The 19,689-nt window shown below is 39.3% G+C and overlaps 1 protein-coding gene across 4 annotated transcripts in view; it reads left to right on the plus strand.

Moving 5' to 3' along the window:
* Window positions 1-19,689, plus strand: part of Tle4 (TLE family member 4, transcriptional corepressor) — a 146,723-nt gene that overhangs the window by 37,000 nt on the left and 90,034 nt on the right. For 3 of the 4 annotated variants that reach the window (XM_045153242.1, XM_045153249.1, XM_045153254.1), the window contains exon 6: window positions 12,869-12,943. The exons of the other annotated variant lie outside the window; for it this stretch is intronic. In XM_045153242.1, the coding sequence (XP_045009177.1) occupies window positions 12,869-12,943 (75 nt within the window). The remainder of the gene's footprint in view (window positions 1-12,868; window positions 12,944-19,689) is intronic. 4 annotated transcript variants of the gene reach the window in all.

Consider the following 19,689-nt stretch of genomic DNA (forward strand, 5'->3'; position numbering starts at 1 on the left):
AACTAATTAATAGTAATAACAAAAAAAGGTAGCTGCTGAGATTTTGTCTCAAGGAACCATGTGGCTGAGATAGTCTGGCATCTATATGTGCACATAGGCCCATGTGTATACACACACACCAGCATGCACCACACCCACAAACACCATTCCACATATTACGGATACACACACACACACACACAAGTCATGACAGCATAGATGATTAGTTTTGTGGATTTTTGAGATTCCTTTGGAAAGTCAGTGCAAGGTTGTTGTTTTGCAGAATTGATTTGTTTGTTTTAATGGCTTGGACTGCACCATAGTCCAAGTAACTTGAAATATGTGTATCTTACTGCAGTGAGAGGAGAGAAAGTGGTTCCTTACACCCTCATCTATGTAATTCTCCCTTTCTTTTTTTTAAGTGGGGTGTGTGTGTGTGTGTGTTGCATAGTATGTGTATGTGTGTGTGGTTTATGTAAGAGTGTCTGCAGATATGTGTAATCAGTGCTACATGTGCAGAGGCTAGAGGACATCAGGTGACCGACCTCCTGTAGCACTCTTGCCGTATTTTCTTGAGACAGAGTCACAGAACCTGGAGTTCATGCTGTTTTTCTGTCACAGTGGATGACCATAAAGCCTCAGTGATTTTTCTATCTTGATTCACTTCAGTGCTGGGGTTACAGGCAAATGCAGTCCTTACTGGCTGTTTATGTGGGTGCTGGGGATTGAACTTGGGTTCTCATGCTTGTACAACAAGTACTCTTAACCACTGAATATCTCTCCAGCCCCATTTCCCATTTCTAAAGCCCATGGTCCCTGTTCTTGCTGCAGTGGTCTTCGTTTTTACCTTCTCACCACCCGATTGTTGCAGCTTTTTTTCTTCAGTCCCACAGAAGATGGATTCTGACTCCTCCTTCTATCCATCCATAATTTCATAGCTGTGTATTTTGTTCCATAAGTTACTTAAAACCGAGGAGCCCTGGAGGCTGATTCTCTCAGTGACAATGATGACAGAATTGGGGCCTTAGGAGATGATGGAAGAGCCCTGGAGGGTGGTCTTCCCAGTGACTATGAGAATGAACACATTTGGGGTCTGAGCTTACAAGTGAGCAGAGCTGTTTTATTTTCCATATATCTGTTATATTGAATAAATACTGGTTTAACAAATGAAGTAATTCATATTAGTCTGACCATAAAATGGAAACGAGTGAAAAAATTTAGCCTTTTGATGTTAATCTAAAGCGTACTTATGGAAAAGGTAACTTTTCAACTTAAATGCTCTCTTGTCCAAATTTAATTTCAACTTAGAGCTTGTCCTATACTCCCTTTACATTTTCTTTTTCTTTTTTTTTTTAAATTTTTTTTGTTGTTTATTTCTATTTATTTGAAAGCGATGGACACAGAGAGAGAAAGAGGCAGATAGAGAGAGACAGACTGACGCGCCAGGGCCTCTGGCCACTGCAAACGAACTCCAGATGTGTGCGCCCCCTTGTGCATCTGGCTAACGTGGGTCCTGGAGAATCAAGCCTTGAACCGGGGTCCTTAGGCTTTACAGGCAAGCACTTAATCGCTAAGCCATCTCTCCAGCCCTCTCTTTACATTTTCTAATGAATAGGTCCAAGTAGTGCTTTTCTCTCTCTCTCTCTCTCTCTCTCTCTCTCTCTATATATATATATATATATATATATATATATATATATATATATATTTTTTTTTTTTTTTTGAAGTATTCTTTCCCATGGAGCAGGCCTCCAGTCCAATCAGAGGGCAGTACATTTCCATCATGACAGATGTGCCACTATTGCACCTGTTGTCTCATTTGGCCTGTTTGGCCAAATATAAGGCTTGCAGTGTCCACTGTGGAGTATCTTCACTGGTGATTTCTCTTTTTCCCATTGAACTGCATGCAGAATGGCTTCTTTCAGCTTTCTGTCAGCTGGTCAACATGAAGGTTCTCAGCTCAGTTCCAGCAGGATTTCTCAGTGGCCTTGCAGCCCACGTATGTGGAGTCTTCAGCAATAAGGTCTTACCATCTATTCCTGGTGGGAAACCAAGAGCCTCAGCAATGTCTTATAAGGTTTTGGGGGCATCACTGACCTCCCTGGCCAACAACTCACTGGAAGGTATTCCATCCCTGGCACTAAAAATTTTCTAGCAACAATCTATGGCTCTTGAGTGTTCCATTGCCTAAACAAGCAGGTTTCCATATGATTTATTTATATCCTCTTAGTTTTTGATTAGTCCTCCCTCCACCTTTCCTTTACTCAATCTCTTCCCCTGACCTCCCTTTGGGCCTTTTTATCCCCATTAATCTATTCTTCTACATACATACATGCGATACCATCCTATTAAGTGCCACCCTTTTTTGTCTTCCTTTTATATCTCTTTTCTAGCTTATTGGCCTTTGGTACTGAGTTTTCTTCCTGTTCACACAGAAGCCCAGTCATCTGTAGCTAGGATCTACATATGTGAGAGAACATGTGGTGCTTGGCTTTCTGAGACTGGGTTACCTCACTTAGTATAATCCTTTCCAGATCCATCCATTTTCCTGCAAATTTCATAACTTCATTTTTCTTTATTGTTAAGTAGAACTCCATTGTATAAATGTGCCATATCTTCATTATCTACTCATCAGTTGAGGGGCATCTAAGCTGGTTCCATTTCCCAGCTATTGTGAATTGAGCAGCAAATTTTTTTCTTTTTAACCAGAAATTTCTGAGGTTTATTTTGACCCCCTACTTGCATTCAAAAGGATAAAAAGCATCACACAGTTAACATAACACTAACGGTAATTCCAATAGACTAGAATAATCAAATCAAAAGATACATTTCTGTTTCAGACATCTATAAATTTGATCCTTTATAATTGCATGGAAAACCAAATATCACATGCCATTTATTTTGGTGTGTGGGTTAGTAGGGCACTGGCTTTCTTTGAGCCACATTTTGCATGTATAGAATAATTGTGGAATGGAAGTTGAGAAATGTGATCAGTCATCTTCATCTTGTGCTTTATGGAGGAAATGAACAAAATGCCATGGATACATGCACTGGTGGCAGTACTGTCATCTTATAATAGTGCCAGGTTAATTCTTCTTACTGCTTGTTAGCTTTGTAAGGAGTCAGTGGCTTGTGATAACTTGGTTTGATGAAGATGAACTTCGCTGAAGTCACCAGAGCTCTGCTAATAGGCATGTCATGACACATCTAAGACCATCTTTAGATACAGTGCCAATTGCCTGCACAATACACATCTGTTTTCCAGTGGGGGCTGTTTTATCCGTCTAGGCAGTGTGTTATGACAGCTGTCTTATGGCAAGAATGTCCTGAAGTGACTAATGTATGCATTGCAGTTTCAGGAGATTTGGTCCAGATTTCTGATCAAAACAAAACAAAACAAAAATTTGGTCTGGACAGGGTGAGCTTTCATTTCATTATTTCTCCTCTCCTAACACTGAGTGAGCCATCAGAGAACATAATTCTCTCCTGTGTTTCATAGTTGATCATTATCTTGTTTCACTTAAGCATATGTTTTAGTGACAATGGAGTGACATAATGGCATTTTGATCTGCTGACCTCAGGAAGTGAAAAATGATTTTTAAGATGTAGAACTTTCTCTCTTGTAGATACGAATGTGGGCCTACCTCCAAAGGCAGCATTAGTAACCCTTGTGTGCGTGTGGGTCAAAAATTAATGAGACCTGCTCATTTCTTTGCTTTTGATAAACTTCAAAGTACTCTGATCTCCTAAAGTTGCTTTGTCCAGAACAGAAGTGGCTGTGCCAATTTAAATTATTATCAAAGTTGTAGAAAAATTAAACTTCTTTCTCAGCCACATACTGAGTGCTCAGTATCCACCCTTCTGTGGCTAGTGTCCTTTGAGACCTTCTTCAGTTCATCATCAAGTATTTTGGGGTTACTAGTATTATTTATATGTTTTATAATGTCTAAGTTTTTTTGTAAAACCATTTGTTGAAATACTATTTAGGTCAGGGTAATTTGGGGTTTAGGATTAAATTTAAAGTGATATGTACCAGTAAACTTGCTAAGACTTACTTAGTCGGTATAATAGGACTTTTGCCAGACCTATCAGATATGGGGTGACACCTCACCTATCTGCCAGTTGCACCTGGAGTGCTGTGTTCTTACCAAACTGAAAAATGACCTAAAGGATGAGTGGCTTGAGATCCAGTAACACAGCGATTAGAGAATGACCTGGGGATGTTTAGCCAGGAAGAAAGGAAGTTGAAAACATGAATTGTGGCCATTTTCAAATGTTTGAAGTATTAGTCCTATGGCAGAGAATTTAGAGACAAAATGATCCAGTGGGAAGAAGTAGGGAAGCAGCTTTCAAGTTATTTTAGGACTCATCATCCAGTAAGAAAAGATTGCTTGTAAGGTATAGTGAGTTTTTTTGTTTGTTTGTTTGTTTTTGTTTTTCCTTAAAAAGTGTGCAGGCAGAGACTGCCAGCTGATCTAAATGCTACAGAGGAGATTCATTCATTGGTAGGGAAATGGCCTACAGCCTGTGGTTGGTCCTGCAGTCTGGGAGCGTGTGGAGGTTTATATGCGTTTGGAAATAGAGAGGTTTTCGTTGGCTAATGACTAACAAAGCCCAATATCCTATGATTGCTAAAGGCCCCTTCCTTGCAGGTCTGAGTTTCTGGAAATGAGTGGCCATTTAAATACATGAGGCTAATGATTTCTATTAGCAGGAAAGATCCATGTGCAGCCATAAATATCTTTCACCTTAGAAAACTTTGCCACGCTCCTCCTCTAATCACCATTTTCATGTCATATTACTAAAATCCAGCTCTGGTGACAGTACTCAGCTATTTAAAATATTTTAACAATGTCTCATTTTCTACCAGGATAAAGTGCAGTGGTTTTTCTTTCTCCAGGGTTTTTAAGATTTTTTATTTATTTATTTTTATTATTGACAACTCTCATAGACAGTAAACCATGATAACTCCCCCACACACTTTCCCCCTCACAACTCTACTCTCCATTATATCCCCTCCTCCTCTCAATCAGTCTCTTTTATTTTGATGTCGTCATCTTTTTGTCCTGTTATAATGGTCTTGTTTAGGTTGTGCCAGGCACTGCAAGGTCATGATTATCAAGTCCAATTTGTGTCTAGAAGAGTGCACTGTAAGGAGCCTTGGCTTTTACATTCTTTTCACCACCTCCTCTACAATGGACCCTGAGCCTTGGAAGGTGCAATAGAAATGTTTCTGTGCTGAGCGCTCCTCCATCACTTCTCCTCAGCACTATGGTGCCTTTTCAGTTATCCTAGAGGTCACCACCATCTGAAGAGAGAAGCTTCTATAAGCAAAAGGGAGAGTGGCATTTATATATGGGTATGCTTACCAGGCACTTTGGTGAGTATAATTCATGCATTTAGCCAGACACCAGCAGGTGTTACACCCCTTGGGCTCATGACCTACTCAGTGTTTCCAGTATCAGGCTGTTACTCCCTCCTGTGGAGCATACCTCCAGTCTAATTAGAGAAAGGTTGGTTTCCCCCATGACAGACATGCCACTATTGTGTCTTTCAGCTCATTTGGCCTCGCTGGCCCATCTTAAGGCTTGCAATGTCCTCTCTTGTTTATTTCTACTGATGATTTCTCTAAGATGCAAGGAGTTGCATGCACTTTCTGTTAGATGGCCTACAGAGGAGGTTTTCAGCTCAGCTCCAGCAAGATTTCTCAGTGACCTGCAGCCCAAGCATATGGAGTCTTCAGCAACAGGGTCTAACCATCTATTCTGTATGGGAAACCAAGAGCCTCAGCAATGGCCTGTAATGTTTTGGGGGCATCAGGCACCTCCCTAGCCAACAACTCACTGGGAGGTATCCCATCCCTGGCACTCAAAATTTTCTAGTGACAATATGTGGCTTTTGAACACACCATTGTCCAAAAAAATAGGTGTCCATATGACTTATTCATACCCTTTTAAATTTTATTTAATCCTATCCCCACCCTTCATTTACTCAGTCTCTTCCCTATAGTATTTTTTCTTGTCATGCAGTGCCCTTCCTGTTTGGTTTCTTTCTGCCTCGTTGGCTTTCATTTCCACTAGTGGGTGGTTTCTTAGAGTATACCTTCCCATGCTCCCACAGCTCCTATGTTTGCCTTTGTTTTGTTTTCTTTTTTTTTTAAATTTATTTTTGTTTATTAGAGATAAGAGACAGACAGTGAGAGAGAGGGGAGGGAGGGAGGGAGGGAGAAAGAATATGAATGGGCATTCCAGGGCCTCTAGCCACTGCAAATGAACTCCAGACACATATGCCTCCATGTTCATCTGGCTTACGTGGGGCCCAGAGAATCAATCCTGGGTCCTTAGGCTTCGCAGGCATGTGTCTTAACTGCTAAGCCACCTCTCCAGCCCTGTTTTCTTTTTTATGAATACTTTTTCCACTCAAAAGACTTTTTGCATGTGTTTTACCTATCCAGAAGGCCCCACAAAATCCTACCATGCCTGCCTCCTCCACTGTTTCCTATCTCTTCCTCCAGCCACACAGAGCATATTTGATTCTTGACAGGGATATGCTTAACTTTTCCCATACAGCCCTTTCCCAACCCTCCTTCTGCCCAGAGCTCTTCTCCTCATTCTGATACCTGGGAACTCCTATAGATTCTTCAGGTTTCACTTGTCAGGTCAGCTTCCTTAGGGAATTTTCTCCTAACTCCAAGATTAGATTAAGATATTTCCTTAGTCTAATTACATAGAATCCTATGATTTTTCTCATGGAAATTATCCCTTACTTATAATCATAGAGCCTTATGAGCATTCTTTTTTTTTAAATTTTTTTATTAGTTTTCTATTCAGTGAATACAGGCAGTTTGGTACCATTATTAGGCTCATCCGTGACCTACCCCCTCCCCAATGGCCCGTCGTTGTTGATGTATATGGGTCGTGCATTGCAGAGTTAGCCCACAGTTATTGGTACGACAAATGTCTCAGCATATTATGACCCAACATGTGGCTCTGACATTCTTTCCGCCCCTTCTTGCTCAAAATTTCCCTGAGCTATGTTGGGTTCATTTTTGGTCTGCTTCAGTGATGAGGTTTGGGGGCCTCTGAGGCTCTGGCTCTCTGATTTGGTAGGAGTGGATTTTTCTTTGTGTTGGTCTCCTTCCCTCTTGTGCTGGTATCTGGTTCATCAGGAAAACAGCACCCTTGCTTGTTTTGCCAATTTTCCTTAGTTTCAGTCGGGTCCTTTTTGAGGTATGATGGGGTAGCTCTCTCCTTACAATCTGTATCTATCTGAAAAAGAGAAGCAGAATCTCCAATGGAGAGTGAGTTAGCACCAGGACAAATGAGATAACCCTTACTTTTTTAGTAGAGAGTTTAATAGGTGTAGGCCCTCTTGTACCCCATGATTGATGGTAGCTTGATGTTGGAGAGTGGGCTTATGTTTGGATATGGTTCTGACTTGTTTCCCAGCTCCAGCTATGGGTCCCACACCACTGAGGGGATCAGTTAGCCAAATCAAGAGCAGTTGGTTCCCCACCATGGCTGTGTGCCATTATTGCACTTGTGTGGGTATCACAACAGGTTATTTGTTGCTAAGTAGGTTAGACCATGAGTTGCTTGGACAGATATTGGTCATTTCCCCCAGTCACCCATGTAGCACCTTCTGGCACTAGAGACGCTGACTGTCTGGGGACTGACTCTCTCCTGGCCTCCAGCCATGCCGTTCCATTTTATGTGTCAGCTGCATATGGAGTCTTCAGCAATAGGGTCTTACCACTGGCCTTTGGTGGGTCATCAAGTACTCTGACAGAAATCTGTCATTCTTTTAGGAAACCTTGTAGGTCTCTCTGATCAAAAGCTCATTGTGGATGATAGCCCCATGCTGGTACTGGGAGTTACAGGGCAGTGCCCACTAAGAAAATGAGGAAAAATATAACTAATATACAAGAGTTAGAGAGGAGAGGGGGTGGGAGGGAGGGAGGGAGGGAGGGAGGGAGGGAGGGAGGGAGGGAGGGAGGGAAGGAAGGAGAGAGAGGAGGGAGGGAGGGAGAGAGAGAGGGAAGGGAAGATATAGAAGATTTAGGTTAGACTTGATCCAACCCTCTCCAGTGTCTTGTGGTTCAGGTGTTTCCTGTAAGGGCCTGGTGAAGGTTCAGCCATTTGGTCTGCCTTTTAGGAAGTAGAATTTTATGGTACCATTGCTGTTTGGGTCTAGATTAGTGTTTCCCACCCCTTTGATGTCCTCTTGATTCACTGCTATCTTTCTTCATCTTTTCTGAACTCTGAGATCAAGGGCTGTGGTTCATCTTGTGCATGATCGCAACCTTAGTGCTTGCTGCACGTGAAGTACACAGCAGATACTTGAATGAATGAATGAAAGATATAACGACTTCTGATTCACCAAGCAAGTGTGCAGCCATTTCCTCATAAATCCTCTTCTAGTATTTTCCTGTGTGCCCTGTGTCAGAGTTCTATGAAAGTTGGGCTGGGCATATCTTACTTTTGTGTCTTCACAGCCAGAGATGTTTTGTTTTCTTAAAAAAACATTATTAATTTATTTACACTGGTGTGTTTTGTGAGTATAGGTGCACCAGTATCTCTTGCCACTGCAAACGAACACCGGGTGCTTATGCCACTTTTTTCATCTTTCTTTAACATGGGTTCAGGAGGAAGGAATCTAAGCTGGCAGCCTTTGCAGGCAAGTGCCTTTAACTGCTAAACATCAATCTACCTAACCTTGGAATGTTTTCATTCTAAGAATCCTATTCCATTTCCTGCTTGCCCTGACTTTCCCTGTCAGTAGGGGGCAGGTTTTTTAAAAAATAAGTTGTAGTTTTCTTTCTGTTTTTGTTAGTACCACATCTTTTGTCATTCCAGTACTGATATGGCAGCTCTTGACATTATCATTCCTTCTGAAAAGCAAACTTGAAACACCTCCCTTTGTAAAAAAAAAAAAAAAAAAAAAAAAATTAATATTTTTATTTATTTGGCTGTGTTAGACTTATCTTTTCTTGTAGGAAAAGCAATTCAGTGCCTTTCTTGAGCAAATACTAAATAATTTTATGTTGATGACAGTAAGTAGAGAAGTGATTTATTGTACAAGATTTTATTGACTAGTCTTTCCCTCACTGATACTGTATTCCTTAAATCACAGTGTTTTTTTTTAAATCAGTCTGAAAAGACAACTTATATAACATAAAAATTTACTTATCTCGTGTGTAGTTCAGTAATTTTCAGTTAACTTATAGTTAAGAAATTATTTGCATAATTTAAGGATTTTTTGTTTGTTTGCTTTTTTTTTTTTGAGGTCCTGGCCCAGGCTGACCTGGAATTAACTATTTAGTCTCAGGGTGGCCTCAAACTCATGGCAATCCTCCTACCTCTGCCTCCTGTGTGCTCAAGTTAATGCTCTTACTGTTTTATTTTTTAATGATTAAAATCATAAAAACATTTCAAAAAGTACAATTAGTTGTCTTTTGATGCCTTCATATACTAGTTACTATGTTCCTCATGGTTTTATTAGTAGCTCTGTGGGACATCCTTCAGGTTTCTCTGAGGGACCAGTGCAAACAGAACTGGGATGCCTTCTGCAGACAGCTGGGGTTGAGTGGCTTTGGATGCCACAAGAGACAAGCAGGAAATAGGACAGGAAATGAGATGAGGGTGGAGTGGGAGTAGATGTCAGTTGGGGAGGGGTAGAAAAGCAGAAGAGACGGCTGACATTAATGGGAAAGCCATCAATGTTCTAGGAACATGTAGAATGCTTGTGCTTTCTGAGTCAGAGGCTTATTAGTTAAAAACAGAAAGGAAAAAAAAATCTTGGGTCAGTTTTTGGGAGTACTTTGGGATTTTGCCTCAAGTGTCATTCATTCTTCTCTTGTAATCCTTTGCCCCTTCTTCCTGAGTTTTCATTTTCACGCCTTCCTTTGGTGCTTCTGTTGTCTGTGCTGTAATGTGTTTATGGTGCAGTATAGTGAGTAATGCTATGGTGTTTCTGGTGCTCACAGGAGAGGGGACATTGTTTGCCATAGGAAACTTCACAAAAGGTGCTTGAACAGGGAATCAATGATTTGTTGTGAGCAGAAATAGGGATGTGGAATTCTGAACTGCAGGCAAAGTACAGATACTATATTAGTCTATAGTCATTTCCATTATAACATACAAACTGAATCAACGTGGCTTACATTTTTAGTATAACCTTTTAACAGATTTTAATACAAGCATTTGTTGTCAGAGTTATGATTCATTGGGGTGAGCTTCTAGCTTTGTAAGAAATGCATTTGATATTTTATATATATATATATATATATATATATATATATATATATATATATATATGTATGTATGTATGTATGTATGTATTTGCAAGAGTGAGAGAGTCAGAGAGAAGGAGAAAGAATGCGGCCCACCAGGGCCTCTAGCTGCTGCAAACAAACTCCAGACATATGCGTCACTTTGTGTATCTGGTTTTATCTGGGTATTGAATCCACTGGGCTTTGTAGGCAAATGCCTTAACTGCTGAGCCATCTTTCCAGCCCCATATTTGGTTTTTGCATGCTGAGCCAGCGTCTTGCTGCCTGAGGCTTCTTTGTCCATCTTAACAATTGGAATCCAGTCCATGAAGCAGGAGTTGAAGAATCTTCGTGGTAGAGAGGCCTTAACTAGATGTGTTTTTCATATCTGTACTCTAAGTAATTATTCTTTGAATACTTAAAGGAGATAATATTTCAGTAGGATGGAGCTGTTTCAGTAGATGCTGAAATGGCAGAGTAAGAGTTTAAACATTCGTGGCATTAATGATGCTTGACTAGAATGAATGATGTGAAGAAGGATGTGTACATTTGATAGTTTGTTTCCATGTTTTGGACATTTCAAACTGCCATGTTTCAATGCCAAAAGTACAAGGTAGAAAATCTTAAAATAATTTTGTCCATAATCTCATGTGGAAAGCCTGCTTTACAAGTTCTGCTGGTTTTACTCTGAGGAGAACCAGATTATCTTAAATTTATACATGAGCTTGGCTTGCACATACTAAGTGCTCAGTAAATTAGCAACATGTTAGACTGTCTTTAAGGGAAGCTGGAGTTAGCCTTGGCCATTTTATTGACTCACTCTCTGTTCCTTCTAGTTTTATGTAGGGATTTTGACTTCAGAGAAAGAAAATTTAGTTTTTCATTTTGGCAAGTATTTTATTGAGTGAATAGAGAGATATCTAACAGACTAGGGTTGCTTTTTAAGCCCAAGTTTTGAAACTGACATGTCAACAACCATGTATATATATGTATATGTGTGTGTGTGTGTGTGTGTGTGTGTGTGTGTATAGTTTAATGTTTAGTTTCTAGTAAAGCTTAAAATGTTTTCATTTGATCTGATATTTAACATTTTAGCCATAAGCATGAAGCACAATTCTATTAGGAAGCAGTGAAAACCACATGTTACATTGCAGGTAACTAATTTAAACCAGATTTCTTTCCTCTTATCACCTCCTTATTCCACCCTTTCATGGGCCAGAGGTGGAGAGTATGCTCACCATATTTAATCTCAGTAAACACATGTGTGAGTGTTAGAATGAGAACTAGATAGCTAAGGGCAATTCCATGTATGTTGGAGAGCTCTTCGTATGCATTGAACAGTAGCATAGTTACACTTCATATTACTGTAGAACATTGGCTATTTCTCATCACATACTGACTAAAGCTTGCCTCTTCTAGCCACACAGAGGAAGGCTTGTTTCCTAGCACAGTCTTCTGGTTCTTCATTACTAAACCTGGTTGAAAGAAGTCCAAAGAGACCATTTTAGTCTGGATTTGAGTCTGTAGATACTAGAGTGCTCATGTGTATTTAGTTCAGAATAATATTTATATTTGGAGGTACTGGTATGAGCACTTGTATATGTCCAGATGTGAGTGCCTGGCCCAATAGCGGAGATTTCTGGGTAAGACTTAATTTTCCAGTATCACAACAGTTATTAACACCAGTTATTTTTCATTCTCTGTAGAACAAAATCATGGATGGAGGCATTTTCTAGTATTAATGATGCTGGTTTTTCTAAAGAAAAATAATTGAAACACCTAACTTTTCATTTTTATATCACATTTAAAAGAAGTGCTTGAAGTTCTTAACTTTTGCTGTATTTTTAAAAATATTTTATTTTCACTTATTTATTTGAAAGGAGCAGAGAGAGGAGGAGGAGGAGAGAATAGATGCACCAGGGCCTCTAGCCTCTGTAAACAAATTCCAGATGTATGTGCTACCATGTGCATCTGGCTTATGTGGGCACTGGGTAATTGAACCTGGGTCCTTAGGCTCAGCAGACAAGCGCCTTAACTACTAAGCCATTTTTCCAGCCCTTGTTGTATTTTTTTAAAGTCTTTTAAATACACACTCTTTTGTGACAGAAATAAAAATATGGACACATTTCACATTCCCAGAAGAAATATAACATTGAATTTGAAATGACCTTCTAGTACCTAATCATACAAATGTTAGGAGAAAATTTTAAAAATAAGTACTTGCAGGTACTAATTTAGATGGCATAGAGAAAAAGGGAGGACCAAGACCACATAGGATGAGTTGGACTTTGTTAGTACTAGTAGACGATACTTGGTCCAAGTACCCCGCTGGTTTGAGAGTGAAATTTGAACTGATTCTACCAGATATAAGGGGCATCGGTCATGGTGCACATAGATCACACTGGCACTTGGATGCCCAGTTACTCCTCCAAATTATGGAGCTAGTGAACTCTAGATATTTCATCTACTCATCTACTACCTGGGGATTTTATTTGGAAATCTGAACACCCCCCAAGTGCTGTTTTGCATGTAATAAAAGTTAGATGACATATTAGAAAAAGCTGTAATGAGTGAGTAGAAAACAAATAATTATATTCTGTTTCTGATCTTCATTTATAGCACCAGCAACAAGTGGTGCAGGCTGTGGAACGGGCCAAGCAGGTGACCATGGCAGAACTGAACGCCATCATTGGGGTATGTGGCCTTTCCATTTTAGCTCTAATCTTAGTGTTTGTCCTCAGCTTTCTTGCTCTTCTCTTTTTAAATTTTGTCCCACCAAAGGGGCATCTGGTAAAATGATCACTAATTGAAATTGAGCACTTGCCCTTCAGTCTCATGTGGAATTTGAGAGCTGCCTCGGACACTTCGGATCACATCCTTATTAACTTAAGTTGATGTATTCCTGACAGATTTTCCCTGAGGAGACCAGATAGTTCTTCATATTTCTTTCCTTTACAATCAGCTTCTGTTGCAAACTGAGGCCAGGAAAATTACAGTTAGAGTACCCTAATATTAAAATGATCCAATATCTTTTTGTTTCCTTAAATGATACAGAGTATCTTAATATCATTTTTAGTGAAAGTATATCTTCACATCTCCCCCGTGGTGTGTGGTTCTTATGGACTAGTGTCCATTTGTGGGAGAAATAATGATACAGGATTGTGGATCCAGAGAAGGATCAAATTCCATAAAGATGCAGGAGATCCTTGGCCTGAAGACCCCAACTTTTAGGTCTTTTTTGCAAATTAGCAAAGAATTGAAAACACAAACTCCAAAAAAGGGTAAATTATGAATCATGTGGCTAATTTTAGGGAGAGTTAAGATCCAGAAGGAAGGACCACCAGAAAGCCCCAAGCTAAAATGTTTCCCTTCCCAGTTTATGGAGGAGGAAGAGGAGAAGGGGAGATGGAGGAAAAAACTTCCCTCACACAGGCTTCTTCCCAGGAGCTCTCCCTGACCCAAGTGGCTGACTCAGGAGGTGCCAGCCCATAGGCGTGCTAAACTGAGGGGGAAGCAGGAAGCTACTGCTTGGGAGTATTGGTTGCAGTCATCTCTCTTGCAGGAGACTGGGTCAGATGCAGATTCTAGTCCAGCCACAAGCAGACAAGGTGGCATCTCCTTGGGCCTCTGTCCCAGGCTGATTACGCTCCTCTTATGCCTTCATTAAAAGATGAACTATACTTTTTTATATACACACTTAACAAAAAAGCCAGTGGCTCATTTAGAAGTTCCTTCCTGCAACAGTGATATTTTCATAGATGTGCTGCTTGAATCCAGAGGTTTGAAGAGTCTAATTGCACTTATTTTTTTAAGTTCTCCTAAAGCAAGAAATAATAAAATGATGTGTTCAAATATAAAAATAATATAAAGGAATGCAACCTTCCTTGAAATGAGTACAGTATTCACTTTATTTATGTAGGTAATCCTGTGGGTTCCTCACTGTTTCTAATGAAGACACTACCACTGTACTTTTCTCTTTCTGCTCCCTCTCAAGTACTTTCTTTTGTGTATAAGTTATACACAAAAGTCTTTTCTCCTTTCCTCCTCAGTGTATCAAACACACTTTGAAATGCTAATTATTCCATTTACTTTCATTAAAATTCAAATTGCTGAGTGGAGATGCTGCCTGATAATCAATCTGAAGTGAAGATCTTGCTTCTATTATGCCTCTGTCTTTTAGCAAGGAAATCAGAACTGTATGATCACTGCCACTGTGGATGATGCAGAACTGTATGCAGTGGTCTGATTGTGGCTTGTTCTTTAATGGGCTATTGGAAACTCTATTTTGTGTCCCTCAGACCACCAGGGGGAAAAAAGTAGTAAATTAACAGACATTAAAATGGAAAAGAGTAACCTTTATTTCTTTGAAGGTGTCAGAAAGGCCAGACTCAGGTACATTTGTCACACCTTACTATGCTAGGTGAGAGTAAAGGGTCTTAGAGAAGAATACATTTCATGATTAGTTTTTAGTTCTTCAAACTCTTGAACACATTAGTCTATTTTTTTAACTTAAGAGGAATTTCAGTTTTGAGTGTGTATGCCATTCCTGTTTGTACATGTCAATGTGTTATCAGGTTAGGATGTTTTTGTTACATCATTGAACAGGTTGGAAGTGATAGATTGCCACCTTTTATGGTCTCATGTTTATAATGACAGTACATGGAGTGGACCTTAGGGAGACCTTTCAGTATTTTCATGTTTATCTTGGTGCTTGCCCTATATATGGATATTAGCCATCCTACCTTTGATTACCAGCCTTTCTTGGGATAACAGCTGGCTCTTTTTAAAATTTATTTTTCCCTGTTTTTAGTGACTAACATTATAATGAAGAAATTAGGCTAAATAAAAGCACATTGTTTTAGATATTACTTGAAAATGAGAAAAGATAGAAGATCAGAACAATTCCCTTGCCTTCATCCCATTAAATAGAATCTTTTTAAAAAAAAATTTTTTTTTTTTATTTGTTTGAGAACGACAGACACAGAGAGAAAGACAGATAGAGGGAGAGAGAGAGAATGGGCACGCCAGGGCTTCCAGCCTCTGCTAACGAACTCCAGACGCGTGCGCCCCCTTGTGCATCTGGCTAATGTGGGACCTGGGGAGCCAAGACTCGAACCGGGGTCCTTAGGCTTCACAGGCAAGCGCTTAACCGCTAAGCCATCTCTCCAGCCCACATTAAATAGATTCTTATGGCTGTTTCCTATCTATTTCACTTTTATATACTTGGTTTTGAATGGGATGACAGATTGCCTTTTTTCTGGGAAATAATATATTAGATTGTAGTTGAGTTACTGATATACATATTGGATATATATGGATTTAATTATTAAAACTAATTGGATTTTGTGATCTAAAAATGTAAAAATGTATTTGAATAACTAAATACAGCTGCTTGTTATGGTTAGTGGATCTTGTGGAGTTTCAGACTGTGTTTGGACAGAGAATGGAGTCAAAATCATATCACATGATTGTTCTAAATAGCAAATTATAGAAATGGGAAAGGAAGCCCGCCATTTTAAGGAACCACAGAATTCCCTGATGAGTGTGCTGCTGAGACCTCTGTTGTAGTTGTCGTGATGGTAAAAGATGTATGTGTGTGTATGTATGCACGTATGCATGCTCTTGGTCATTACCACATCAGGAGGCGGTAGCATTTTGGCCTATCAAAATGATACGGGCCAGCTCAGTTTAGATTTTTCTTACTTGCATTTTCAAATGTAGCTGCCAGTGATTGTCTGCACTGAGGGAATGACAGCATTTCTTCCAAGAGTCAAAGGCACAGCTCAGCCCCTGCAGACCTTCCTTATTTATCACTGTATATGCATCTGCTTCATATGTGTGGATGCCATCCAGACAAGAATAAATGTTTTCAGATTTAATGAAATCTGATGAAGCACCTTTTTAACTCTGCAATATTATTCTACCTTCATTGGTAAATGAGCCAAACCAGTGATCCGTGTAGTTTAAATGCAAAATGCTGAAGTGAGCCTGCAACCTGGAGAGGTGCTGTTCTCCTGACAATAAGCTAGTTGTGTTTAATGGAATGAAACACAGCTATAATGATTTCTTTCACAGGTCATGTTCAGTTTAAAACTGTTGATAGATTGAAATAAGTTAAATATCATTTGTCTTTTATTTATGAGGAAGAAAACCAGGAAACATTCTTTTTTTTGCAGCTAATATCTTGTGTTTTGATTTCATATGCCCTTGAAGCCTTCCCTGAACTCCCTCAGATTGTTGGGGGGAATGTGATGTATGTGGTTCCATCCTGCCATGTGTCCTATAAGCCACTGTGTTTTTAAATTAGAATCTCAGTGAGATTGCACTGTTGGAACAACACACAAATTGTAGTTTTAAAGCAGTAACATGATCTAATTAGAAATGATGTTTTCATTTCCTGTATTATTAGATTGAGTCATCTGACAATCTTAAAATGCTCTTTAAATCTATTCCACTGTATAATCAGTACATGCTGGGTGAATGTGGGCATGTTTAATACAGGAGGCTAACTTGAAACCTCTTAAGAATTTCAACAAAGAAACAGCTATTAAGAAAAAGTTTTGTTAGAGCATGGGAAAAGAAGAAATTTGGCTTGTAAAAATACAAAAATGTATTAAAAAAAACTCCCTCACCCTCTTTTTTAACCTAACTCTTTAAGAAAAAAAAATGATAAAAATGTATGCATTTAAATTCCCCCCACCCAAATAACCTTTATGAACAGGTATGCCAGGGTGTTGTAGAAAAATGCAGTTTAGCACTAGAAATGCTGAACCTCAATTTTTTAGCAGTGACATTTTAATGATAGGAAGTCTGCAAAATTATTTGCCATCAATTGTGAAGGCAATAACAAGCCTTGGTGGTTTTTCACACTCTCTGTGTTAAGTGCTTTCAGAATGACAGCGTAAACTGTGTTAGAGAACTCCAAGGAAGGAAAACTGATTAAAATGTTCATGCTTGAATGGTGCTGATGGAATAGTTCATTTGGACTTTCTCTACCTCCTGCAGCTCAAGCTGAAATATTAAAATTCAGTGGATTTAAATCTCTCTCCTCTCAGTTCGGGAAAAAAACATTACATTTTAATAGGTTTTAAACCCATAATTCATTGGTTTGGAGCAGCACTATTAAATCTATTTAAATATTACTTGTATTACTAAAGAAATGATTTAAATGGTTTTGCCTTTACCATCCTATGAGTTTGAATTATTAAAAAAAGATAATATCTTTTGGTATTTTTTCCATTCTTAGCATTTTGTTTTATTGTCCATGTCATATGATCGACCATTAAATTATTTAGATATGGGTGTGTATTTATTTATCAGGGGGCTTTTCAATTGTGTAGATTGTGTGTGAGGATGTGGGGGTGGTGTGGTGTGTTTATCCCAGATTGACATTCTGGAGGAATCTGGTCTTCCAGTATGATGATTTAGGAAACATGTTCCTCTGTTTCCATAGATTTCACAACTGCCATTTTAGCTTTGAAAACCATCATGGCTATTTCTCAAGTATTTTAAAACAAATTAGCTATAAGCAAAAATCTGAAAGAATGAGTGTATTACATATATAGAAGTTTGTGTGTGTTTTCACCTCCTTCATATAAGTGTTTGATAAGCTGGGTATGGTGACTCATACCTTTCATCCCAGCACTCAGGAGCTGTGCTAAGAGGATCATTGTGAGTCCAAGTGTGTGTGTGTGTTTGTGTGCATGTGTATCTATCTGTCTGTCTGTCTATATCTCCCTGTGGGACACATAGCCTCTATGAGGAAAAGCTTGAAATGAAGTGAAAAACGCAGTAAGTATCCAAGAAAATGTTTCATTCCTTTCTGTTCAGTAACAAGCCTTTCAAAGGTCTTGTTAGTTTTGTTCTATTCTTGGCCTGATTTGAAGCAGTTATCCTTCCCAGCCCACCTCATTCCTCTTACACTTTTTCTCTCTGCCTGTAGTCATTGAACAAGTTTGAGCAACACTTGTTGTTTTCCGAGGTACAGTCTCACTGTAGCTCAGGCTGACCTGGAAATCACTATGTAGTCTCAGGGTGGCCTCGAACTCATGGTGATCCTCCTACCTTTGCCTCCCTAGTGCTGGGATTAAAGACATGCACCACCACGCCCAGCCTAAGCAACACTTTTGAAGAGTTTGCTTTCCTCCAGTGCTCTGTGTGTCTCTGTGGAATATACCCTTCAAAGGGACAAAGCAGGATGGAGCCTCAGTACCCACCACAGTGATGGATTCAAGAGCACCTTCTTCTTTGACATTCCTTCTTTCTTGGTTCACTTTCCCTAGGCTCTGTCTCCTGTTCTGTGATCATTTAAAAGCTGCTGCAGCCACACCCTAACTTTCTCTCAGGATTTAGCTTCATAGGCCCCTGGCTTGTGAAGAGCCTTTATGTACTACCCTGGTAGGTAATCAGGCTCACAGGCTAGCATCGGCACTTCTTTTTAAGCATCAGTTCTGTGTATAACATACTCTTTAACATCACAGCTTTTACTGCTTACGGTTCACATTACTTTAAAATAGAAGGAAGTGTAATGGAGAGTATGTTTTGTACTTCTCTCAGCTCACTACAACTGTAACTTTCTAAGTGTATAGATTATGATGTGATCTTAAAAATAATGTGCTTGCTTTCTTATTTTATTTTTTGCATGTGCATAGTATGTATGGTGTCTTTGCTGATGTGACATCTGCTATACTTAACTGCTAAGCGTACCTGAAGTGATTGGGTGAAGAATACTGGGTGTTCTTCTCCATCACTCACTCCCCCTGTTTTTCCCTGTGACTACTGATTCTAGAGCTTGCTGGTTAAGAATTCCAGAGATTCTTTGCAGTAAGTTCTCAAGATTTGAACTTCGGCCTAGCCCTAGATTTGTATTTTCTTAGAGATTGTTATTCTAGCATGGTTACTATCTTCACTGAGCAGTCATGTATGTTCCTTGTAGTTCAAAGTCTTCATAGACCACAGTTTCTTAAATTTTTTTCTAGTAATGTCCTCTTTTTGCCCAAGATTTTATTTAGCCCTGGGTTTATAGGAATATAAAATAAACAAACCAAATTAATAAATATATCCCAGAATAATTCTTTGGCATATGTATAATCTCACCATCTATTGAAGATGCATGCAAATTTCCATAAAAGTAAAATGTGTTTGCTTGTTTATTTATTTAGCTTTGAGGTAGGGTCTTGTTCTATCACCTAGGCTGACCTGGAGTTCACTATTTTAGTCTCAAGGTGGCCTCAAACTCATGGCAGTGCACCTACCTCTGCCTCCCAAGTGCTGGGATTAAAGGTATGTGCCACCATTCCTGGCTTGTTTATTTATTTTTACACAAAGAATTAAATCTTGGCAGGATCTAGAACATCTTCAACGTTATTTATTTAATCACTGTTTTGATCTTACAAAGTACTATGGACACCACTCCACATTCATAGTACAAAATAGTAAGT

Source organism: Jaculus jaculus, chromosome 1 (assembly GCF_020740685.1).
Source record: "Jaculus jaculus isolate mJacJac1 chromosome 1, mJacJac1.mat.Y.cur, whole genome shotgun sequence".
Classification (NCBI taxonomy): Eukaryota; Metazoa; Chordata; class Mammalia; order Rodentia; family Dipodidae; genus Jaculus; species Jaculus jaculus.